Source organism: Psittacula echo (assembly GCF_963264785.1).
Source record: "Psittacula echo genome assembly, chromosome: 2".
NCBI classification, from domain to species: domain Eukaryota; kingdom Metazoa; phylum Chordata; class Aves; order Psittaciformes; family Psittacidae; genus Psittacula; species Psittacula echo.
The window spans coordinates 97,852,966-97,879,469 of NC_137737.1; the positions used below are offsets into that span (position 1 = coordinate 97,852,966).

Genomic DNA, 26,504 nt, shown 5'->3' on the forward strand with positions numbered 1-26,504 from the left:
TTTAATTTCTTCTCTATTTTTCCAGTAGTTACCAGCTATCAAGCAGGTTTTCAAAGGTATTCATATTCAGCGCCTTATAAAAACAGCCATGAAACTAGCTGGATTTTTACAAGGTGTAGCCAGGTTAGGTCCCCAGAATGTCCTTTACTTCGAAAGTCTCAAAATTCTACCCCTATATTCAAAAATCATTAAAGCAGCAAAAAGCACGTGGAATTGTTATCAAAGTCCTATCCACATAGGTTGCCACACCTAGTTAGTATCTCTGCTTAGCTAGTAGCCCTTTGTTTCCTACAGGAAACATTTCTACAGAAAAGAAAATTATCCTCTTTGTGCGCTCCACTAGGCTATACAGTAAATTTAATAAATCTATTTCTTGAAAATAATATCTCAATAAATTAGAGAAGTAGGATTTAACCAGCACTCAGAGAGATATGGTGACAAACAAGAAAACACTTTAAGGTCTTCCCATGAGGTGAATATTGACAAATTAATGGAAGATGGGGCATTAAACGATGTCTATTATTCATTCCCATCTATGTCTTTTTGAGAACACAGATGCATTCTCTTCCTGACAGTTTTCTTCCTTTGAGATATTCCAGATTTAAAACAAAATGGGAGATGTGTACTACATTTTAACTCAGGTTTAAAACCAGCACCTTTCTATACAACTTTGAAAGATAAAATTTTCCATCACAAATAGAAGGTGGCCACTAATTTTAGTGGGACTACATAGAGCCATACACTAGAACAAATATTCCATGCCACTTGCGGAATAAGATATGTTAAAATAAAACCCACTGTCTCCCACCCACCTGTCCTGTTAGGACTACATTAACATATAACAGGAACACAAAGACCAGACTAGAAATTGTCATACCTGACATACTCACAGAGGCAGGTACACTCGTAGTCACACTGAAGCGACATACCTCAGGGCTCATTCCTATGGAGTAAATTACCTCAGGTGTGTTTACACTTCATACTTGGAGGATGAAGAAAGTTTGTCATTATTTCAGTTTGGAACTGGCTACAATTTCTACTCAACTGCATCAAGCACCACTTGCAGCTTGCATCTGTTCTAAAAAGCACCAGACAAACAAGAAATACTGAGAAAGGAGAAAAATGCTTTTTTTTCTTACAGTAGGAATGGCATCTGAAGATCAAATCACCCTAGGCAGCTTGAAGAGAGGGAGTATAGAGCCCATTACAAACCTACCCTTGGAAAGTCATTCTCCAAATGAAAGGCAGGCAAACAAGCAACAGTGCCTCCATTGGACTGCAGTTCTCTTAGTAGGGCAGAGGCCAGGCAGAAGCAAGCAAGAACCCTTCACACAAACTGCTGCATGCTCTTTTTTCTGCAAGGATTTAGGGGGGTTTGATACCTGCCAATTCTAATCCAAATCCTCTGGAAAGTGAGATGAAGTAGAGGAACATCATTTGCTGAGATGTCGCATTTAAAATATAAGTACAATTGCTGAGAAAGAAAAAGACATCTGCCACTAGGATATAAAATAAAACAAAACAAAAAGTCTTAGCAGCTTATTAATACAGTGATATTTTTTTCTATGACAGGGTTATATATATAAGAAAACTTTTGCAAGCTGCTTATTAGTACTTCCATAGGAAAAGACACCTATTTGAAGCACTCAAAAGAGAATCAATAGGTTACGTATGTGGCACCCTTGCAGATCAAATTTATCCAACAGAAAGAAGCATCTTTGTTCAGATGCCTCCCACATTCTGCATGCAGAACCCTAGACACCATGTTCTCTCCATTTCCTCCCTATCACCCTGATCACCCCAAGCACCCTGGCACCGTGAACATTCACAACAGCCTGGCTCACTTACATTGTCTTGGGAAACACAGTCTAGCGCGAGGTATCCCTGCCCATGGCAGTGGGGTTGGAACTGGATAATTTTAAGGTCCTTTCCAACCCTAACCATTTTATGATTCTTTGATTCCACTTGTTGCAGTTGTATCTGCCAACCACCGTGGACAACAGCAAAGCTCAAGGCCCATTTTCTGGTGTTGATGAAACATAAGGAAGAATTGTTGCATACAAGAAAATGCTCTGTATTCCAGACAGAATGAGTTTTTGCACAAAAACTACTACTACTACTTTTTAGTAGCTAGCCATTAAACTGCCCTCTTTTTTATATCCCAAGCTAAACACCACAAACATGTACCATATATCACCAAAAACACATCACATTTCATTATTATTTCCACTCAAGCAGCACCTACAAACCCTTTTAGAACTAAGAGTTCACCGTCTTACTTGAACACAGACATCAACCCCCCCAAGGCTTTCAACAGTTAAGACCAGACATTATAGTGCAACAAACAGCAGGAGAAGGGAGGGAAGGAAGAGAGAAATAAATGCACATGTTTACATAGCGTTAACTGCATGGAGAACCTAGAAAAATAATTAAGAGTTCTTGGGGGAAGGGAGAAAGACTAGGAGCTCCATGAAATAAGGCATTCAGTGGCTATATTATATTTACAATGGATTATTACCCTTCCCGGGATATTGTGCTTAAGCAAGCGTTCTGTGAATACAAAATAGGATCCCATGGTTAATACAATAAAGTAGTTCACAGCTGGACTTTCAGAAACTGCCAAGATAATATTAAATCAGTGATGCAAGTCACCAGTTCAGAGGCTGCATTTTGAGAGTCTTGTTACAGTGCTGGTAACATGCAACTCCTGCGTGAGGAGAGGAAGACTCCCTGAACTGACTTCACTGCTCCTGTGAGACAGTCTCCACAACTGTTGCTGACTAGTTCAACAGGCTTTTGGTGATGGATTAGACAACACTTTATTCTGTTCATCTCTGATTTAAGAGCATGTGCCTCAGCTCTTCTAAGTTATTTAGTTTTATTTAAAGCAATTCTGATCTTGGGCTCCTTGGAAAAAATTGTCCTCAGAAACAAAGGGAAACTTCTGGTATTATGATTAGAGCAAAGGCATTGAAAGACACTTGATGAGAGGCACTGGTCTCAAAGAGAAAGGCACACCTCCTTCCTCCAGCACCTGGTGGGACACCAGCTGTGCCTGAACCACAGAATGGATGCCCACCCTGGCCACAGGAAAGGGACTGCCAAAGCACTGGCTGCATTTCCCACACATACCAGGGCAGGATGGTATCAAAGGCCTCCATGGAGATGATGAAGGAAAGCCTTCTCAGCTGCAACCCAGGCAAATTGTTCTTGATCAAATTCCACAGTTACTCAGTTGTTGCTCTACAACATCCCCTGTTTAAGTTTTATTACCACTACCACTACAGTCCCTAATGAAGAGTCCCTCCCAAGCATCCTTACAGGTCCCCTTCAGATACTGGAAGACTGCTAGGAGGTCTCCACGCAGCCTTCTCTTCTCCAGGCTGAACAGCCCCAACTTTCTCAGCCTGTCTTCATAAAGGAGATGCTCCAGCCCCCAGATCATCCTCATGACCTCCTCTGGGCTTGCTCTAGTAGCTCGATGTCCCTTTTATGTTGGGGACACCAGAACATATTCCAGTCTTGTTCGCCTCTAAGCGATAGAGAGAGGAAAGCAGTGCTGGACACTTAGAAGATCACAAGGAGGTAGAAAGAGTGTCTAGCAGACTCCACAAAACATCTGCTAAATGCTTTGCCACAGCCCACAGCTGACGTTCCCATACACCATTACATGCTTCAGCAGAAGACCAGAAGCCACAAATCATAGCATGCCACTGCACGAGAAATGGACAGATCAACAGCATGACCAAGTGCCACACATTTGTGGAAACCCATCACAGTGAAAAAAACCCTGCACAACAGTGGGATACACCTGTCAGGCAAAGGGATGGTCATTCTGCAAGGCAGCACCCAGCCACTCTTCCATTTCTCAAACATGAAAGCAAAGTGCAGAGAAGCAAAGTGAAAAATCATTCCTGAGCTATCTAAAAGACAGGCATTTAACTTACGTTGAAATCTAGGTGCCCCCTTTGGTCCCCCTCTACTCAAAGAGGGTGATTCACCCCACCTGCTTCAGAGTTGTTCTCTGATGATTTAACTAGCTCAAATAACAAACCCTTTGGTTTTTGCCAGTTAAACATGCAGCAGGTTCTATCTTGCCTCGTGACTAGCAAAGAATTGAGCTATGGTCTCTTAAATAAGATGGACACGTAAGGTTAAGACACCGTCACAAGAAGCTGGATGCAGAGCATGGCCCTTCCTCAGCAGCACATCTCAGTAGCAGGGCAGTAGACGTGGCAAGCTAACCACCGCAAAAAGCAGGAGGTTACACAGGACTTCTCACAGAGCAAGAGCATGGACACACACAACCACCAGCTGTAGCAAATATGCCAGACATCTGAATTCCAGCAATCAGGCAATTGTTTGTGTAACCCACAGTGGACATTTTTAACCTGTGTAGTTATGCCCTCTTCCATACTCCAAATACTTCTAAAAGGTACATTTTTAAAGCAGCCCATTCAGGAAACAGCTGTTCAAGACCCCTATATAAAAGGAAGAAGAGAAACACAGGTCCATCTTTAAAACTTCATTTACAGTTGGAATTTTAGCCAGCACCAAGCTGTCAATGGAGCTGCTGACGGGATGCAATTAACTCAGGCTACAGCCCTCCTCCCTTTCCATCCCAAATAAAATTTATATCAGACCAAACCACTCCTGCTTAAAGCTAAGCTAATCAGTGTGGAAATCTGAGTTCAGCATAAACTTCAGCACACCTACTCTTAAGGCTAACTGCTGATGTCTGTGAACCAAAACAACTCTGCAGCTGCGGCTAAGGTCTAGATTTATGTATTTGTATGCTTTCAAACACTCCTTGGAAGTATACACTTCCTGAGTTGCTAGTTTCAATCATTTTAATCACAGTAATCCTGACCGCTATCATTGCACATGCTCTGCAGTGTTTTACCACACTGGGGAGGCAGGAATGACACCAAGAAACAACCAGCCAAACCCAATTAAATTTCTTGCCTTTCCAAGTTACTTCCACATCCCTTTGCCATGGCCTGGTCCTGATAAGCACTGCGGGACTCCCCCGCATGGACTCACATTTCCATTCTCTTTAGCAGACAATGCAAACACAGGGGTCTTGTTGAGACAGGTGTCTATGAAGCAATGCTGAGCAATTGTTTTACTTGGCTCTGCAGTCTCTGATCTCCTAGTTTAAAAATGTCTCGTTCCCTACAACCTCATTCTTAATTGCAAATTGCACAACAGTTTATTTGTTCATTCTTCATACACACAGAAAAGTCTCTGCCAAAACAAGTTCTCCTAAAAAAAGCAGCTGGGTTAACTGAGGCAGACTGCAAGATCTTTGAGAAACGAGGCTCATTAAGTACTTAACACTAGCACAGTGTAAGCTGTTCATTCAAAACTCAGAGCACAGATTTCCATTACTGACTGAAATAAAAGATCCAAGAGACAGGAAAGGGGAGGGAGGAAATACATTTGAATGTTTCCATCTGCTTTTTCCTCCTTGGCGCCATGAAGCCCACTAACTACAGCTCGCAAGAGCTATTCCACTGCACTTTGATTTGACACCTGCCTGGTTTCTATCTACACTAACAGGTAAATCTGCCCTGCAGCACCCTGAGCCTGCTCAGCTTACTCACTGTCAATTTCCTCATCACAGCAGCTCAGGAAAACACAGCAGACCACAGGAACGGGCAGCTGCTCTCTAGCTGGAAAGCCTTTCCCCCTGCTCTTCTCCAGCCTTCAAGGAAATACGAAAACCCACCATGAAGAGCTTGGTGTCTCACCTATGGCTAACACAACAAATAAGAAAGGAAAATCCAGGGTAGAGAGAGAGTTCAAAGTTATTGTTACGGCTTTTATTCTTTCAAAACATTCATAGGTTGTTGCTGCTCTCTCTCTCACCAGGGGTAGGCAGATTACAAAGAAATCAACATGGTGTTTTTTTAAACATGGGTAAGAGAAAAGCCACAAAAGCCAAGCACCAACAGCTTCAACATGAGGTCGCTCCTTCATAAAGATGCTCATTTCCCTGGACATCTTTACCTCCATAAAGCATCCTACAAATTATAAACTGAAGTGAAACACCTTGCTTGAAGGGACAGGGCATTCAGAAAATGAGAAGCAGAAAGAGAATAGTTATTCTCAGAAAAAAAAAAAAACCCGTAACTGTTGCATCAAGTTTTTAAGGGATCAATGGACTTCTCTAGAGAGGAAAAACAAACCAAGTGAAGTGGCTTCTTCACTGAGAAGATAAAACTGTCACAAAGCCCAGAGAAGTTTGTTTAATCACTCCTGTAGCTCAGTCGAAAAATCCTGACAACGTATGACTTCTCAAAGTTCGTAGAAATCAACTTTCCAAATGCATTTTTAAACACTCAAGACCTTTTAAATGGAAACTAGTTAACTTCTAGAGAAAGGATTACACTACATGTTCCTCTGTACAAGGGAAGAGTTTCCAAACTGAGTCAAACTTTAATCCTTCCCAGCATTTGACAAATCCTAAATAAACAATCTTTTCTTACAAGATCATGAAGATTCAAGGTCAGTCAGTTTATTCAGTACACACAGAGATATCGGAGAAGTACAAAGAAACTAAACATTTGAAGATGATTCGTCATGGCCCTTCTAAAGGCCATCTTGGCCATGTAAATATTGTATTTCTTTCTACTGAATTACACAAATCAAGTTGGCAATTTCTACCCTAGACCTTCTGCATTTTAGGAATCAATGCCAAACCAAACTGGGCCTAAGTTAGAAAACCTCCAGTTTCTCTAGCAATTTAAGTAGCTCATGTCCACTACTTAACTACAAATGAGCAATAACTCTTCTTTAAAAGCTGTGGCATTGCCTTCAAGCTAGTTTCTTGGTGAAGATACCCCTCTTCCAGCCTGATCAGTCAAAACTAGATAAATACCGAGGGACAATACCCAAATCCTAACGCAGCCTCCTAAAGTCTGCTTCAAATCTGTAGACCTTTCCAACTCAAACTAGACGCTAATGTCATCAGTCACCGTCTTCAAGATTTTTCCTTGTAAGGATGTGACACAGATCCCACCAGACTCATGTCCCACTTTACCCACTCAGCAGCATCTTTCCACATTAACAACAACAGCTGCACTTGCATATATTCAAGGTCATTTGAAAAATTAGCAGACCTGTAATACTATAAATATTTTTCCCTGTCCTTGCATACTGTGTATTTATTAAAATCTGTTAAATGCTTGTGTTGCCTCACAATATATTTTCTCCCCTACATGCCAACAATAACTATGCCTGCATGGTGTTTCACTTCAGGGAAGAGCTTTACATCTCAGTTACAGGTGATATTCCCTAGAGTCAGACTCAGCGACAACTCCCTTCTGCTTTGTTTTCCTTTTAATAAGAAATATATTCCAATATACTTAGTTCACTATAATGTGCAAGAAAGTTATACAGATCTTATGAAAAATACTAGTAGTTTGAAAACAGAGGAATAGCCTACATTACAGTTTAAAAAAAGAATCTCTCCTACACTAGATTGTTATTTATTTGTCCAAGCCAGTGGCCATATCTGCCTCAGACTTCTCAGGAAATCACAGCTCATCATATGGCTCAAGGACAGTAAGTTGCCCTGCAAAGACAGCACTTGTCCAGGAGACCTTACCACATGGAATTCACTGGGGAAGCACAAACTGGGAAGCACCAAAACTCCCCTGCAATCACACCGCCAGAGCACAGAGATGATATTGGAAGAAAAATATTTAAAACTAAAAAAAAGTTAGTTTGTCAAGCCCAACAGCATTTTTGCTTGATATGTGTTTCCCCAGCTGCAAAGTGGAGCCTTTCCAAAGGAGTCTGCCTTCTCATGAAAACAGACAGCTGCTGAAAGCTCCCAGTATCATTTATGACTCCAGGATTCAGATCTTATCCTTCTGTCATTAAACCATCCCCCTCACTGCAGGCAAATAATTACCTCTGGAGTCTGGTGGAGTTTAAAAAAAAAACAACCCAACAAAACCAACAAAATACTCTTGGTTTGGGGGGGTGGGGAAAGATCTATTCACCCTCAGCGTGAATGGGTACAAGGTGATTTATGTGATGGCTTCAGTGAGTTGACAACTCGCTTAATTATTGGACGCTGCTGGCTAGAGCTAAAGTTTTATACATCTGATCCTAAGTATTTAATGCTATTAAATATTCATACTTAGCATTCACTCAGTTATCAATATACTGCTCAGAGCTTATGCTCAGGAATTCTTATCACCAGTAAATCCAAAGAAATGAGTGTGACAGCAGATACGACTGCCAATATGACCTGAGGTAACAGATTTTCCTTCTGGCTTTCTGTTGCTAGAAACTGCCATTATAAATGCTCATGTGGCAGGCCCCACTTTCTAATTCTTCACCCATAAACACAACAGCTAAAACATAGTGCAGTTCAGAGTTAACACCATTCTTGTGTACTCTGATACAGTGTTATGTGGTCAGCCATCAGAAGCACAAAACTAAAAAAACTAAAAGTTTTATTTTCAAGTTTGGATTTGCGCACAATCATTCCCCCCCAGAAAAAGGAAGAAAGAAGAAAAGCACTAGAAACCTCAGTAAAGAGAGCAAGGATAAGCAAACAACCACACACGGCTCTCAGCAAGCACCAACAGCCACAGGCTAGCATTCTCACACAAGGACTCACCAAGTGCTTCAATAAGTGTTTGAGAAACACATCTGATTGTAAAAGCACTCACAGAAATGATAGCAGGGCTTGACCCCCATGAGTCTTCACAGGAGACACAAATTAATATTCACACCAGAAACGCTTCCAACATCCATAAGTCTGGGTGTGGAAAAATCATTTGAACAAATATCCAATAAGCCAGACTCAAGCCTCTGAACAGTGAGCTGTGCACAGCTGTCTGAGATTTACAAGGAATGGTGTTAATTCCACCTCAAAAACAAATACCATGGCATTTTTGTAAATGCATAAACAGACAGAGGAGGTAAAGGTACATATTTATACAATTATTTATTCATTGCAGATGGCACACTTGGTTCCAGTTAGTGCTCCCACAACTTCCATGCATTCTGCAGCACTAAAACAAGCAGAGAAGCTCTATTCTAAGCCTTGGAAATGAAGTATTTCAGCAAACACAGTGTTACTGAAGAGCTTGTACCTGATAATTACAGCTATGCCATGGAACAGCATTCCTTAGTAGAAAGAGGTAGTGGTACACTTGGGGCTAAACCAGTACTGACTGCATGTAGACCCGTGTCTAGCAAGGGTCAGGGTCCTCAGCTGCACACTTGCCCTGGAATCCAGTACCTCTCCTCTGAGGAGATACTATGACCCAGAAGGAATTACCCTGCCATTTAAGCTGGGGAGGGGGGACCTACCAGTCAGAAGAAACTGGTTTCTGATGCCCAGCTTGGCTTACAGCATTTTGAGGTGGCACATTGCCTGCCATGCTCATGGCCTACCTACACTTATTTCACCTTATTTTCACTTATTTGACCTTGGGAACAGATGTATCGTTGGCCAGGTAAGAGTGAAGCTATGGAACAGCTAAGATAATCACAGATGAGACCAGATAAAACCCACAAATCTGAGGCATGGAAAGCCTCAACTCCTTGGACTGCTTTACTAATCATAGAATCACAGAATAGTAAAGGTTGGAAAGGACCTTAAGATCATCTAGTTCCAACCCCCCTGCCATGAGCAGGGACACCCCACACTAAACCATGCCACCCAAGGCCTCATCCAACCTGGCCTATAAAAACAACTTGGCTATAAAAACATTTAGTATGTAGACTGATGAAGTTCCCCAAAGGCACTCGAGCTCCATTGCTTTCTTTTCAGCCTCTGTTTGCCCAATTAGAGAAACATTAGATGACCCCTACTCTGAGGAAAAAAATACACCTTTCTTTCCAGGCCTTCTGCTGCATGAAGGAGGACAGGGTTCACAGCTGCAGTCTGTCAAGTACAGAAAGCAAGAAGGAAGCTCACTCAGTCTGAGTAATTCCTCTGGCCTTGATCTCACCCTTCCTGACCCTTCTTTGAAATATTCTTCAGAGAGCCTCCCCTCTTCTTCTTTGTTCTTTTCTAGGTGAAGAGTCAGCTCTTCCACTGTTAGCTATCTTGACAGCAAAACTGCTGTCCCAGGTCACTGGTGGTGGTACATCCAACAGCATGAGAAGTCCTGAGGCTACCTCTCTTGACCCAAGAGGTTAAATCTTACAGAAAAAGAATCTTACAGTCCCAAACTGGTTATTTTTCAAAGCAAACAAATAAATACACACAGGTGAAGACTGAGCTAAAATCTACCATGGCTGTATTTTCTGAATCAGAACCAAAAGCCTGTATTTGAAAAGATAACTTCTTCTCAAACCAAGTGGTTAACTTTGTTCTTCTCCCTTTAGAGAAAAAGTTGATGTTCTGGATTAGTATCAGGCATGTTTATAACTCCCAAATACTGGAATGCTCAGCTAAGAAAGGATAAGTAAAATATAATGTAATAAAAACTAGTCAGAACATGCTTAATAATAATTGAAAGACAAGCCAGTGCATACACAAGATAGAGCTTAGGAAGAAAACCCAACACCTTGATTTGTTTGTTGCTCTCAAATCATCATAAACTTAAAAAAAAAAAAAACCTTTAACACTGGATGTCTAAGCTGAGTTACTTTAAAATTAAAACTTGAGAAAGCTTGAACCCTTGCACCTCATGTCAGAAAAGCATACCTTTCAGTTTTATGCTCTGCGCATGTCATTCATGAGGACTGCATACCAGCTACATTAATACAGAAGTACGGAATGTTCATATATATGATATGAACATCCATTTTTAGGTAGACCTAATATATTATTAGACCTCTATAGGAATTTTCAAATACATGAGATATTCTTGTTTCTGTTTTCAGTAGAAATCTGGAAAAATCTAGTACTTTAATTTTACCCAACTACACAGCTTAGAGACCAGGATGGAGAGGATCCACCATCCTGTTAAGCAGTCTAGCTTGAAGAGCACTTCAGTACAGAATAGAAATGCATAGTATTTGCATTTAAAAAAAAAATTAATAACCCTTCTAGACTCTCAGTGGAGGTTCTTGGGTTCAGCCACAGTGAAAGGGATTTTATAGCACTTGTCAAGCAGAAAGTACGCATTTAATAATGAATAAACAAAGCAGATAAAGGCACAAGAAATCAGCAGCACAGAAGGTGAACCAGGCTATGGTATTTCACAGCAAGTGTCGACAGAGGAGTGTGCCCAGGCTGAAACAAATGGGCACTGCAGAATCTGCAGATGCACTCGCTGTCTGGGGAAAAAAACACACATTTAGCAACTGAAGATCATCTTGATGCAAGAGGCAGCATGCTGGGCTCATAATATTTGATTTTACTGCCTCTTCTTTCAGTTACTCTACTGACCTTAAAATAAGAGTATAACATAATAATCTCTGAAATGTATATTATCTACATGTAATATATTAGGCAATATATATGAAACTGGCTCTTTCAGTTACAGACCCATCTCAAGCATCAGTGTGTGCAACATTATATGCACTGGTATAGATTCATGGGAGGGGTGACGATTAAACACACGTAAAAGCTCAACGTTCATTTTATGCATGAACTCTGCCTACAGGAATGGAAGAACATCAATATCCCCATTACAAACGCTTGAAAGCAACCCTACCATACAGTTGTACAGTGATAACTGCAAACCACTATGAATTTTTACCTCCATGTAATGCTAAAATCAGTTCAGGACAGATTTCCCATTACAGGGGAATTAAAAAAAGAGAGGGAGAAAAGGAGTATTTTTCTTACAGTAGCAGCTTAATGCTACTGCCAGAGGCTACTGTAACCCAGATACTAAATTTCCTCATGTCAATGCAGTCACAATGCCCTGAGCATTAACCTAATGCTTAGTCTGACTGGCCTGGCTCCACCATGCACCAACAGATCCACTAATCCTCAGGCTTTGCAAGAAACTGTGAACAAGGCAATCCAATCCTCTCTTCATCCTGCAAACGTGGGGTCCAAAAGCCACCTGGGAATGATCTATACTTAGACCATGAGGGATTACAGCTAGGAAACCAAAATCAGGTTTTGGTCACATCTTAAGTAGGTACCATTCAACATAACTGAACAGATGGGTTATTCAGAAATCCTAAAAATATAACAGATATGTGTTAAATGGATTTCTACCACCCAAGTTTAAATGATGTGGCAAGAAAAATTCCACCTGACCATGTGTGGTTTTTGTTTGTTCTCTTAGACAATGCCATCAGATTATCCAAAGGTCAATTAAGAAAACCTCTCTGCCCCCTGAGGGAGTGTCATCTGATATCCATGCACATAAAGTCGATTACCCAACTTTGTGTCCTTCAAAACACTAGGTGGTAAGAACCATGATGTACGAACAATTCTGATGGCTTCCCCAAAGACGCGTCTGGGCCCTACATATTTACAGATCCTCTCAACATATTTTATTACATTAAGTCTTAATTCACTGGACCCCAAGCCTAACATATAGCTTGAAACAGTACTGTGGGAAAGCAGAGAACATCCATGCAGTGCAGCAGGTCTCTCATGTATTTTAAAACACTTCTGCAGTCCTCTTGTCAATTTGCTTCAATTACCATAAACGTATTCCTACAGAAATAAAACCTATGCGATTTGTGATACTGCAGCAACTTTTTTTCAAGGGGTAACTGCAATGGCATAAATAAATAAATGGATGAAAATAACACCTTTTGCCAAAGGGTCTCAAATTAAAGCCCAGTGAGATTGGTACAGTATTTATAACAAAGCCCTCTGTCTGGACCATAGAAAATACACTTCAAGAGAACACAAAAACACAAGAACTAAGGCAGCTTGCTTAATTCCTGCCAGGCTTCCAACAGAGAGTCTCATGTCTCTGCCAGCTCTTCCTCTTTATGTTCCAGGAAAAGCTGCTATTACCACTTTAGAAACAGTGACACAGGGAGGTGGAGAAAGTTCTGCCAGGCTGTATATTCCCTTTTGCATAAGCTGAGGTTTTTTAGGAGTATTATCAATAAAACCAAAAAATTAGCAGGTGAAGATGACTTGAGAAAACATTTCTGAGGCTAGGACCTCGCAGAATGAATACAGCAAAATGAACGCAGTAGGAGCACGCAGTCCCTGCAATATAACCCCTCTACTCTTGTTCATTGGTGCAACAAAAGCAGCAGTACAGTGAGTGAAACCCTCCCTCATATCATTTTCTGATGTCGAGCAGCACCATGAAAATTCATGCATCTGGCAAGAGAGAAGTCTAACATTACAGAAGAAACTTTGCAAGCAGAGACACCTCCCCTTCCAGCGCAGTGCAGCCTCTTCCAGTTCCCTGGACCTCTGGCACACAAACAAGGTTGCACAAGGAATGGCCACAATGCCACACTGACCTTTATGTGCACAGGCTACTCCACAGCGCAGCTTTCTTTGCAGCACATCTGGAGGTACAAGCATGATAGCATCCCTCCTCTCACTAGGATCTAAGCTACCCTGACACTACACTACACTTATTCAGAGGCAGATAGTATTACCACCAGGCAGCTCTGGCTCCTGAGAAGGCAGCACCTCAGAAGGCAGAGGAAAGGAGGTTCGTAGTACTCTGTGTCACTAACCCCTTCTGTGCAAACTTTATGCTGCTCCTGGCTGAAAGGACAGGCACCATCAGCATCATACGAATTGCATCCTAGACAGCAGTGGAGGGCTGGAGTAGTTAAAGAGGTGAAAGAGCAGGCTGAAAAGCTGACTTGCCAGTGTTCCTTCAACTAACATACGTCCTTAAGACCAGCCTTGATACCAAGCAATTGTCTGCAATATTCTCTTCATAATGAGAGTCAACCGACACTCCAAAAAGGAAAAAGAAAAAGCCAACATAAGGAATACTCTAAAATAGAAGAATAATGTATTTTGGGCTGACTTAACCACTCAGGCTGAACAAAGACCTACTAAAATTGCATGAAGGCTACATTGTGATAAATTAATACCATACAAAAACCTGCAGGATTTTAATTTCACACAATTTCACGCACATACAAACAACAGCAGATCCATCTAATAGTGTTACAGGAAATACTTTAAAAGGATAGCATTACACTGGAAACATCACATGAAACTAACCCTTCTTTGGGTTTTGCGTATTTTGCTGAATGTTTTCAAAATATTTAAAGGGGAAAAATATATTTCCAATGCTTACAATAAGCATTTACTAAGTTTAAGAAATCTCTGCCAGCTGACAAAGGTCATCCTTTAATAATGAGAGGGCAAAAAGACATTGTGTTTTCAGTGTTGGCATCAATCCTGCAACTCCCTAAAATCTTTTGAATTTGAATATGCAACTCTTAAGAGTTGAGACCTCCACTTTACCATTTTCAGCAGGTATTCAGCACAGGCAAGAAAACAAAACCAGTATACAACTGAAACAAACATACGTCCCTGCTGCATTAAGCCACTCCTGAAGACTTCTCTTAGCATTTGGCTAAAGATTGAACATACACTCTTCTCTAGACAACCAGCTTTTCCAAGCTTTCACTGACATACCTACATAGAAGCCTAAGAAAGTCAGCCTTCAGCTCCTCCTGCAGTCTGCCTACGTGGTATAGCTAAGCAAGAAAAGGGTAAAAAAGTGGGTTTGAAATAATTTGTGAAGGAAGTAGTACAGATTACATAAGATACAGTTAAATTTATTGAAAATTGACAAAATTGTGAAGTCTCTTAGAAGATGTCTTCCCAAAGCAAAGAGAAAGCTATAAAAATAGGGGAACACAGCATTGTATTCACAGACAAAACCTTTTAAAGCTATTTTACAGTCTTTTAGACTGCTCTGGCACATCAGGTAATTGCATTTAAATTGCCATGTTATACTACAGTTCTTTACTTGGTTTGTTTTCACTTTTTCCTCTTTCTTCAGCCCAACATCTCACCTACCTAAAGACCAATACAGCTGAGTTTTGTCCATCCTAATGGCTTGCTTCCCTTCAGGACAAGCAGCACTTGCACAGCATTCTGTTGAGATGCTAGAAGTTGTTTTGGGCTTTGTTTGGTTTTAACCAAAGAAAGCAGCTTTGAGCAAGGTAGAAAGAACCTAAATTTATAGATTATACTAACAGATTACACTAACAGCTCCATAATACCCAGCATGAACCAAACTGCTTCCATCACACAAATAACAGCTCTAGCACAGATTTTTATGAAATTTGAGAACAAGGCAGCAAAGAACTTGGCTAGCAGGACCAAAGTCATGTACAGAATAAGTTTATAGCAGCCATCCACATATTTTAGCATAGCAGCATTATGCTCTGTCCATCATCCCCATATTTGCATGGATACTGAGGTCTTTGGAGATATCTGTATTATCTCTTTAAAGAGAAGAAACAAGTCAGGCAATACACCACTGGGAAAATGAGGACACCAGTGTGAGAAGGGGTAGGCTAAAAAGCAAACACAAATCCTGATGGTTATCTACACATGAAAAGTTTCCTGGGACTTGCTGAAGCAGCGAAGATGGAAGGACAGCAAAGAGGGAGACAGAAAGGTAGGAAAAGGGGCATAAAGATACCCATAGTGTATGCCTCAGCTGCACACAGCATACAAAAATATGCTTCACAAAAAATATATGCATTTCTGCATCTTCTTGAGATGAGAGAACAGAAAGCCCAAAGCCCACTGCGCTTTTCTGACACTTGCAAGGTACAAACGTGAACAGTAACATAGTTAAGAAAACTGCTTGTTATATTTAGAATACATTTCTCATCTTACACTATTATTAATAATTTAAAAGTTACTTATTTTGGATTTGGGATATGAATAAACTTACCAAGACGGCAGAAATTATTACCCATCAGTATCTAAGAAAGCTAGTATTTCTTCAAATATTTACTGGCAACATGGTAAACACCAGAAGAGAATATCATCAGCTAAAGTGGGCTGCACTAAAAATCCAGACATCTGTACTGACCTACCTTCACTGCTCCCAACCTGAGGCTGCCGGAGACCTACACTGGAGTTGAAGCTCACATGCAGGGCTGTAAGACAGTATCATCCTTAAGCACCAGGCCCAAGTGTTTTCAGGGGCTCCTCTCTTAACAAGGTTTCCCCTTTATCCATAGTTTTGTGTGAAAAGTTTCAGTCTGGCTAATGGCCTTGAGGGCAGAGAGGCAGAAGCCTTTTCGTTCTAAGGCTTACCCTGAACAAACACAGAAATGCCCTGTCTCCCAACTCAGGTCAGGGTCAACAGCCATTCACTTCCCCTAATCAGATCTGAGTAAAAACTGTTCTGCAGCAGCTCTTTCACCTTCTTTTTTAGCTCCCATGCCCCAAGAATAAGTAGGTATCTGTAACTTAGCTCCTCAAAATTCCATGAAGCTCTACAAAGGCAGTGGTTTATCAAAGTTTTAGGTGGAGGATTGCTCCACCTAAGGTTTAAGGTTTAATCACCGACCTGGGGATGCGACATGTACCTGAAGTGCTTATTCCATAAACACATGCCTCTGGCAAGCATCTTCCAAGCACTCAGGAGCACAAAAGGGAAATAGCTTGCCCCAAGTGACCTCAGCCTCCTAAGCACTGACTGTTAGAGTTCTCACAGACACCACAACCACGTCGCTGCCCACTTCACAGGCAGCACACTGATAACTGCTATTTAAACTGTGGAAAGGGGAAAAAAATTGTATCTAGTTATCAACCTACCTAAAAGCACAGAAAAAACACCACTTGAAAAAGCAATGCAGGACAGAAATCCTAACAGAAAAACAGATCCAGATTCTCCCCTTCCACTTTCCATCCCCACATGCACACTTGCTGAAGCTCATCCTGCTGTCACACAGGCCTTCCACTGTGCATGGAGATACAAACACCATTCATCAGCTAAGGGAATAAGCTGCAACATGTCCAGTACCCAGAAGTCCAGCCACAAGTTTAGGGGGCTTTTTTCTTGTTTTTGTTTTTAAATAAAGGTTACTTTGCAAAGAAGATCCAGAAACACAACCTGTCCAAGAGAGAGCTGCTCCTTGCTTGCTCATGGTTTCTATCCTGTGGGCACCTTTGCAATAGCCTCAGAGGACACATGGACCTTTCAAGTTGTATTTGTTCAGAGGGGCAAGCGCTGTCAGGATTCATTTGCGAAGCCCCCTGAAGAGTAACAGTAATATAACAATGAGCAAATATTGTTTGGCTGAGAAGGGGAGAAGCCTTCCCCTTTGCTAAAACTCCACCTACCCGTTGCTTCCCCTAGAGCTGCTGCCCTGGTTCTTACGGGGCCAGGCAACCACCTCTCCCACACTCCCCACCAGCAATGTGAATTCTTGTTCAAACTTTGTACCAACCGGCAGAAACTTGTTTTGCTTTGCTAACATTAACATCACATCCTGCAGCTATTTGGACTTTATTCTGCAACCTCTACTCGCCAAGCCAGGGTAGCTCTTCCCTCACCCAGCAGGGCAAGTAATTTGGTTAGGTCTGTTTCAGAAGCACTGGGTTATCAGACTCTGGCTCTCATAATTAAATTTTCATCATAATAGTTTATCATCTTAAATAATCAAATTAGGGAAGCCATCATTAACAAAAAGCTGTCACTTATGAATTGCCACAGAGTGCATGTTCTGGAAACAGGGAGAGATGAGACAAGAACAAGGGCAGGAATCAGCTTGGGGACCATCATTCTAACTCAGGTTAGGGACTCTGGTAGCAGTATGAAGCACAGTTAGCAGCAGTTATAGTTAAAGAGCAATTTTACATACTGGCCCTGTAATTATTTTACACAGAATTAAATTACCACCATCTTGAGAAAAAAAATGAAGCAGAATTGTAAGTGATCCAAAGTAACTATTTTAATAATCAGACAAATCAGTGACGTTCACCAATTTTCCACCACAACAATGGTTGGAGACAAGGGGCTCTGAGCAACAGGAAGCATTTTTCACAGTATGCAGGCACTAACTTTTGAATTAGCAGCCCTTGTGGCCTCTTAAGCTTACAGTGTGCTCCTCCACAGCACTTACATGAAGTGAAACACACTCCCTGTGCAAAAAAAAAAAGCTTTTCTTCGAATAAGTATCTTCAAGCAGACAAAACAAGCCATACAAGGAAAAAAAAATAAAAAAAGGAAAAGAAGAAAGCCACCAGTAAATAGGGACAAGGTTTTTGCATTTATACTGGTCTACCAAAGAACACATATTCTGTTCCTTGGGTAAAAAAAAAAACAAAAACAAAAAGCCATCAATAGAGAAGAGTGACTGAGACAAGAAGTTGACCCTAATGCTCATCTTCTATTTTTTATTTCAAGCTTTTGGGAAATTAGATGTAATAGTCTTCTGCCACTTTTATGCACAGTTTTCAACGTAAATCCTTGCTTAGGAAAGCTCCATTTCACAGATAAAAGTGGCAAGAGGCAGGCCGTCTACAAACAAAAGTACATTAGCAAACCACTTTGGTACCAGTATATATTCAGCCAAAGAAGTAGACAGAGTGTGACATTTTAAAAATAAAAATTAAAGAAGAAAAAAAAAAAAAAACCCATAGAAAAAACCAACCCACACACAACTGGTTTTTAACTGATCCCATGAACAATTCAAAGCCACAGTGGATTCCTGCCTTCCACCACTCCTTTTCCCCTGTGAGCTGTGAATGAGAAACCAGAAGTGGCTAACAGCAAGATAATATTTACACTTTCTCCTTCCAGAACACTGCTAAGGACAGATGCACCCACAGGTTTTTGTGCACATGCAAAGTACTGAAGACAGAACAAGGGCAGGCACCAAAAGAGAAGACACCTTTTCTTACCTTTCCCTCCATATACCAGTTGCCCAAAATTAAAGGAGAGCAAGCAGCTGCCCTTCTGCTGTAATGGTTATACTACCCTCCCAAAGTGTGCAAAGAATACACTATGTTCTTTGACACACAAGGAAATCTTCTATGCTCCAAGGAAGTGTAAAAGCAAACATGTAACTCCAATCAGAGCTGCCCTTAAAAGGACACGAAAGTGCCAGGATTGCAGAAAAATGTACATTTTGCCAGGGTAGCCAGAGAAAGAAGACTGTTGCTGTTTGGTCAAAGGCCAATTTCATTAAGCAAGTAGATTAGATCTTACCCTTAATGCAGACAAACCTGAGGGTAAGAAGCCTCAGAATTTATATCCCAAAAAGTGTGTCAACACCGATTTAAACACAAAACAATTTTCTATCTGCAATTGATGCTTTGATTGTCGGTAATAAGGGAAAAGAAAAACTGGAAGTAAGAACTAGAAAGAAAAAATGAGGGGGGGAAAAATAATTCCCAACCCCACCAACCCAAAGAGGAGGAAAACATTCCTCTCAACTTGGTTAACTCCATTGAATGCCAGTTTCTCCTCACAGAAGTGGAAACATGTCAACAAAAAGGAATTAAACATCTGCATGCACTATCACAGCATCAGAATGTTAGATCTGTAAATCTTTCCACCAGTAAAAAGTAACCTTACAGATCAATGCACAACATAAACATAGATTTCAGTCAAACTTGCACATGAATGAGTATTTTTTTAAACAGGTCCTATTTTGGGACCATATACAACTGCATGGCTGGATTAATAAATTCTCTTTCCAGCAGCACTCATTATTTCAGTTTTCTGTAGTAACCTTATTTGCTACAGTTCAATTGTTTTCCAAGAGGCACCTTGTAAATGTATTAAACTACATTTTCACATATAAGTACTTTTTGATTACTCTACCTCACTTCATTTAGACTTCCTGACATGAGGGATGTACCAACACCTACTTCCTTTCATCTTCATAAACTCACACTTAAGATATATGTCATAACAGTCAACCTTCTGGGCAGGGAAGAGGAAACACCATTATTTTAAAAGAATGTCCATATTTAACACATTATCACACACCAGCTGTCATGATATAATGTGCAAGATTGCACACATTTTACGTAAAACTAACCTTGGACAATCCTGTGAGCTTCATGCTTTTAGTGGTTTAATATACAAGTACATATTTTTTAAGGCAAGACACTTGCACCTAGAAGAATTCATCTATTTGAAAAGAATATCATGGATAGATCATGACAGAAGATGAGCAACAGGAAACAAGCACCAAAGCTTTTAATCCCAAAATAGTTTTGGCAATGCAAAATATTATTTCTGCCTCCACCTGGAGACTGCCACCCTTATAGCTGAACAGGCACTGCAGCTCACACAGGCTTTTCTCAGCTGCTTCAGTGCAGGCAGCCAGGTTGTTCAGACAGCATTCAGAAGCCACATGGACAGTGCAAAATTGCTCCTTTAAAAATGAATGCAGATAGATCTTTTTAAATAGAATTTCAGTCTTTGTAAGTGAGTCTTTAGAAGCAGAACATGAAATCTCACACCATGTGCACAGAACAAATATAAACCTGTTTGACAGGAGTTGACTAAAAATTTTGGTTTAAAAGCCCATGGAAACATATGTCCCAAAGAAAGTGACAGGGACATAGAGATTACTCCCAGGGAAGCCACCTGCGAAAGCAACTGTCCGGGTTCCAGAAGCACCATTGTGGTATTTTAACAAAGAGAAGAAAGTAAAAGACCGGGGGCAGCAGCTTAACAGAGAATCCTCAAGGGGATTTCCTAGTAAAGTGCTGTTGGTCACTACATCACATCACACTACTTCATGCCCTTAAGGTTAGGAATACATTACAAAAAAAACCAATCACAACAAAAACACACACAAACAACTCAAGAACATAGTGAAAAACCAGACCAGCCATATAGAGAGCATGGTCTCTTGCAACATTTCCTTGTCCTTAATGTCTAAAATAAAATTATTTTGGAAAGGAAAACTAATCTCAAAGGCAATTAGTCTAGAAGTATTCTCTTTCATTAACAGGAAAGAAACAAAAAGGAAGAGGAATCCTGAATTCTGGTCATGAGCCACTCCTGAAAACATCAGTCTTTCGTAAGGAGTTGGTCAGATGTATTTAACATCTTGCTTTTGTCTTACAATTTTACCTCTCACTGCTACCAATTACAATAAATCTGATAGAAAGAAACCACAGTGGGAAATACTCAGCAAAATGCTGAGTATTTGTACAGACTGTACAAAAGGCTGAGTATTGTACATATACCTTGGCTATTTTGAGGGTGAAAAAGCAGCACCGCAAACACTGAAACCAAGAAACTTAGTTTCCCAGTGGGGTTTGTCTGAAGGCGAGGCTTGAAGCCTTTGGTTTAAAAAAAACCCAAGACAAAACACTGAAATCTTTCTCACGGACAGGACATTCTGACTGATCCGTTATCATGCTAAAAGCTGGAGCCCTTATGAGAGGGAGTAGGTGTTAAGTTTCTCTTCTTTTTCTGCCTGCCTTTCCCCAGCCCCCCAGAAAGCAACTCTTATCATTACGACTGAGACCTCTACATACCCATCAGCTTAAGCTGAAACTAGAGAGAAGGTCAGAGTTAGTGTGAGAAAGGAACACAGCAGCCACTCTGCATGATGCCTTAAGCCTTGACCTGGTAAGAAAACAGCTTTAAACAAAACAATCCCAGGAAACCAAAGCAATTCTTGACTGACTACAAAACAGTGATATCTTTATCTATTTTAACCCAGTAAGACTATTGTTTTGAGAACTACATTGAAGCCCAACGCAGTAGTACTCTGCCTCTGGCTTGAGGGTCACACGGAGCCAGTTAGGGCAGCCTGCCCCAGGGCCCTGCCTCAGTTTGGCTGTCTGCACCTGATATGGCACAGGTATGTGACCAAAAAGCTGGGAGAAGCCTTGACCAGGGCTCCCCATATTGCTCTGGAGTTCCAGCGCTCAGTCCCAGCCTGAGCAATGCCTGTGCTTGGTCATTTTCCTGGCTGAGCCTGCCCCACAAACCCAACTGCCTGGCTTGACCTCAACTCTAAAGCTGCCCCCAGCCACCACCCCTGGTCCTGCTGCCTGCCTTGCTGGTGCGTGGTGGTACTGTCAGCACCTCTTGCCCATGGGGCAGCAATTCCTCATCAGTGTGTCACCTGAAAGGTTCCTCACCCTACCTAACAGCAGCTTTGCTCTGCTAAAGTATCAAGATGACTTGGATAGAGCTGGAGTTTGACTCTAATGGTGTGAGGACTGACCTGCCCATTTAAGCTGGTTATTGCCTTTTCAGGGTTGGGTACCAGCTTGCTGCCTGACCACCCAAGACCTGGTACCAACAGACCAGAGGCAGCTAAGCAGCTCACTGTGTTTAACGGTTTGCATCATTATGACTAACTGAATAACTAAGTAACTGCAGATTGAGAATACTAAGGCAGCAAACTCATTGTGCAGACTGAAAAGGTCTGGTTTACATCAAAACTTCTAGTCATAATTTCCAAACTTTGGCACTAAAAGCTGAGATCCCAAAGCACCTTAAGGCAAGCATGGACTTTATCCACCAATTTCACCAGTTCAACATTAGGACTTTATTTCAAGCAACAGCAGGGGTTTTCCACTGTTTCATCTTTACTCTCAGATTCCAATTTCTATCTTAACTATCAGAGGAATTTCCTATAGCAGAGTGACTTAAGTAGATGGTTATATCCATATTCTAGTACTCTGCACCTTGAATACACTACGAACAACAGGACTAGGGGTCAAGTGATTTCCTAGGTACCTGCCAAGTGCAGTCGCTTTTAAATAATCTTCCTTTCTCAAATTGGTACTGATTTTGCTCAAATTTCCTAGAAATGAAGAATGAGAGACCATTTAATTAAAAGCACAGATCTGGGTACTAGGGCTCAGTGCCAGCCTCTGCGATCAACCTCCTCTAAAACCTTGAACAATTTCACCACGGCTCTGGAGTTAGCTAGCCTGACAGCAACTGGTATTTTCTCCTTATTAAGCGCGGGACCCAATGCATGCTACCTAATCTGCTTGTAAACTCCCAACTACTAATAAAATTTAAACCAAAATCTCAAAACAATTCATTGCTACACATGCACTCAAGAGACCATGCTCAAAAGACTAACATCTCAAAACTAAGCTCTCAGGAGTCAAGGAGTGCTGGCATGAACGCTGCCCATGCAATCACATTTGATCCCTCTGCTGTATACACTTAAGGATATAGTCCTTAATTACTGAATTGCTTTTGCTGCCAACACTTCATTCAGCATTCCGTTTGACATGCTTACCCAAGGCACAGCAATTCAAGTATGCAGTTTTACCTGCCCTGGTCAGAATGCAACCATATGCATTATTTACTGAATATTGTGAAGCCTCAGCTTGGAGTACAAAAATTCTTCATTTTGTCAGTAGCTTTCCTGTGGCATTTAGAATTAAGCATCTGCATATCTCTGAAGCAAGGTTTGTTTTCAGCGTCATTCTGGAGCAGAGGAGGGTCCATCTTCTCTACTTCACAGGTCAAAAATGAGTTTGTAGACACAGCAAGGCCAAAAATTCTCCACTAATTTATGGCAACTTAAGGTGTCGCTGGTGTCATTTTTTTTCAGAACACTCTGCATTTCAGAGAACTCTGAATCCCCAGAAAGAACCACAGCCTCCACTGGCCTCTGCCACAGCAGACAGCACTCAGCACTTCTGCAACAAAAAAACCCAGAAACAAAAACCAAACCCAAAACCACATAAAGATACACATGCAGTTAAAGAAACACTGTAATAAAGATGCCATAACAGTTTGTGCATCTTCACGCAGGGCAGTTTTCTTCTGTGGTAGAAGAAAACACAAAATCCAACTCAAGCAGTCAATTTCTCTAACCATGAAAACTTCCGCCCCACCTGCCCAGTATAAATCCCCCGCATTTTTGCATCATGGAACCATTTGTTCTTCTAGACAACATCCCCTTCAGCAATTCATCCCCTTGAAAGACTTATCCTCTGCACTGAAGACAGCATGCACGCACACACACAAGAAGCGCTCACTAACTTGTGAACACCTTAAAGAGGTGTTTCTCTTTCAGTACCTCTTCAGTTATAAAAGGTTAAAGTCTCCCACCTGAGAGCTTCGGAGATTAAAGAGGGAAAAAACATCTGAGTCATCACATCTAGGCCAAGTAGTACACCCCTCAGAAAATTCACTGGCAATTCGAATCTCAACATTCTTTTGGTCCCATCAGATCAGAACAGTATTGCAGTATTTCCACAATATATTTCACTACTGATAAGAATAACGATTCTGAATAAAACAAAAAGTCAATCAAGTGCTACCACTTCAGTGAAACTGTCCCCCTTCCCTATAAACATGGCTTTTAAATAAATTGAAACAATCCATCAGCATTTACATAGTCAACCTATTTCTACTACAAGAACTGTAAATCCAGGAGCCACACATAACATAGGTAGGTATTATGCAGAAAATACTTCAAATTCCTCAAGTAGATGCTCTTGATGAAAAGTAGACTATTACCTACAGTCTTATTGCCCAAGAATAAGCAACATGTACTTTATGAAAACAATTCAGAACTGATTAATAAGTTACAGATTTTAAAGACAAAACAGAGTATCTGCATAGGGCATGTACCCAAAATTTGTAACAACAGTTTTGGCAACAAAACTTTCAAATCTGCAATACATTTTTACAGACACAAAGCACTAAAGCTCAAATATCTTGCAAAATATTATAGCAGCACTGTACTTATTTGTGTTTGTTACCCTAGTTCTCCTGAGAAAGATGTAGCAAAAGAACACAGAAATAAAGTTCCATCTCTTTTTGCATATCCAAGTATTCAAGATAAGCATACCAGCTCATTACCACAGCTTGCTTCTTATCAAGAGGCCAGCAAAACTATTCTTGAGAAAACAGGAAAGCATACTTAAGAGAGATTAATTTGACACTTTCCTCCACTACCGTTTCAGGAATGACAACGGAGGATCCCACACATTAAGCATTTCTTTTAACATGCAGATGTGTGACTTAACAGAGAATACTAAAAAGTACAAATAGTCATTTGAGTTCAAAAAGCACATAGTTTTACTGTTCACCACATAACAGCTTCAGAAGATTCTCAAAAGATAAATAATTCCACATGCCTCATTTCGCATTTCTCATCCACTCAAAATTCCTACAGATGTAAACAAGAAACCTAACCAGCAAAGGCAGCAAATTATTTTAGAAAAGGTTCTAATAATAGCTTGCTTTAGCATCATCCACAACCCAATACCCTAAACTCTGAAGAATAACTCAGTGATGAACATGTGTGCTCATGTACATGCCTTCACATCAACTTGCTGTGCAGGCTAGTGAGAAAGTATGAAAGTAACTTACGTTTACGTACTTAACATGTATCTTATGGCACACACAAAGTTCAAAGAAGCCTTTCAGAAGAGAATTAATGCCTTCTGAAAAGATACTGGCTTTTCCTTCACATATATAATCAGAGTCATTCTGTCGTACTTACCAATACCTTGTTATCCACCTTGTCTCCCTTGGTTTCCAGCTTTACTTTTTTCTTGACCGAAATTTTGATTTTCCTCCCAATAACATCCCTGACACTTTCTGAAATAAAAGAAAATACCTTAATTAAACACCTTCAGTGTCAACATGAGAATGAAAAAAAAAGACACCTCTTTCGAGTTTTCAGGAAGACGCAGAGCTACATTGTTCAACATAGCTCAACAACATGTTCTTGATTGCTTGCAATCATGGAAGTCTCATGCACATTCAGCAGTACTGAACACAACCTAACACAAGTACAACTTTTTTTAAGTGTGTCATCTACACAATAAGTTAGGTCTAATATGATAGGATTATCAATGTCATATGCCAGGATTCTAAACATAGTTTGATACTTCTTTCCAGCACTACTTAGACATAAAAGCATTCCCAAGACAAGCCCCAGCACTGCTTAGCCCTACTCAGGGAAAAGACAACAGATTCCTCACTTGCTATTATTTGTACCTGAAAAGCTTGCTAAAACAAATTAACTTCTTGCATTGCAAAAATTTTAGCCTGTTGCTGGTATCAGGGAGGCTACATGGGTCAGGCAAAGGAAAAGCAAGTGTTCACACATTTTCCATTCTGTGCATTTAAGTTGCAAAGCAAACCAAGCAGACTTCCAGATACTAACACCTGACAGCTCTGCAGAGGATGCTATGGAGGGCAACACCGGTCTCAGTCCAAGTGCTAATGACAGTGTAGCCCCCTCATGGTGCCAACACCAAAGTTACATTACTTGCCATAATGCTTCAATATACACATGTATACACCATTCTGCCAAGTACCAAATGAACGAGCCTTTCTCTAAAAGTTTGCACCCTGGCCTGAAGGGAACTTCTAACACAGAGAACAGTGTCAGAAAGCTTATACAACTACTGACACTGATGTAATTGGGAGATAAACAGAGAAGTTCATCTAGAAGAGCCAATTTGGCACCTTCCTTAAGTTTCTCTCCCCAGCCCCCACAGAAAAGGAATGAGAAATAAACCTTTTAAACACATTAACCTATTTCCAGCACTACAACTGGCATCTGCCAAAGGCAACTCTCCACCCTCCCCAAACACACACACTTTGCCCTTGTGCATGCTAAAGTTTAAAGGCTAAAATTGAAGATAATGGGCTATTCCTAAGGCTCTTAATTATAGTGCTCTGTAT

General features: G+C 40.8%; 1 protein-coding gene across 2 annotated transcripts in view; it reads right to left on the reverse strand.

Annotated features, from left to right (window-relative positions):
• Positions 1–26,504, reverse strand: part of CARMIL1 (capping protein regulator and myosin 1 linker 1) — a 193,347-nt gene that overhangs the window by 163,647 nt on the left and 3,196 nt on the right. For both annotated transcript variants that reach the window (XM_080639492.1, XM_080639491.1), the window contains exon 2: positions 25,312–25,409. In XM_080639492.1, coding sequence (XP_080495618.1) covers positions 25,312–25,409 — 98 coding nt within the window. The remainder of the gene's footprint in view (positions 1–25,311; positions 25,410–26,504) is intronic.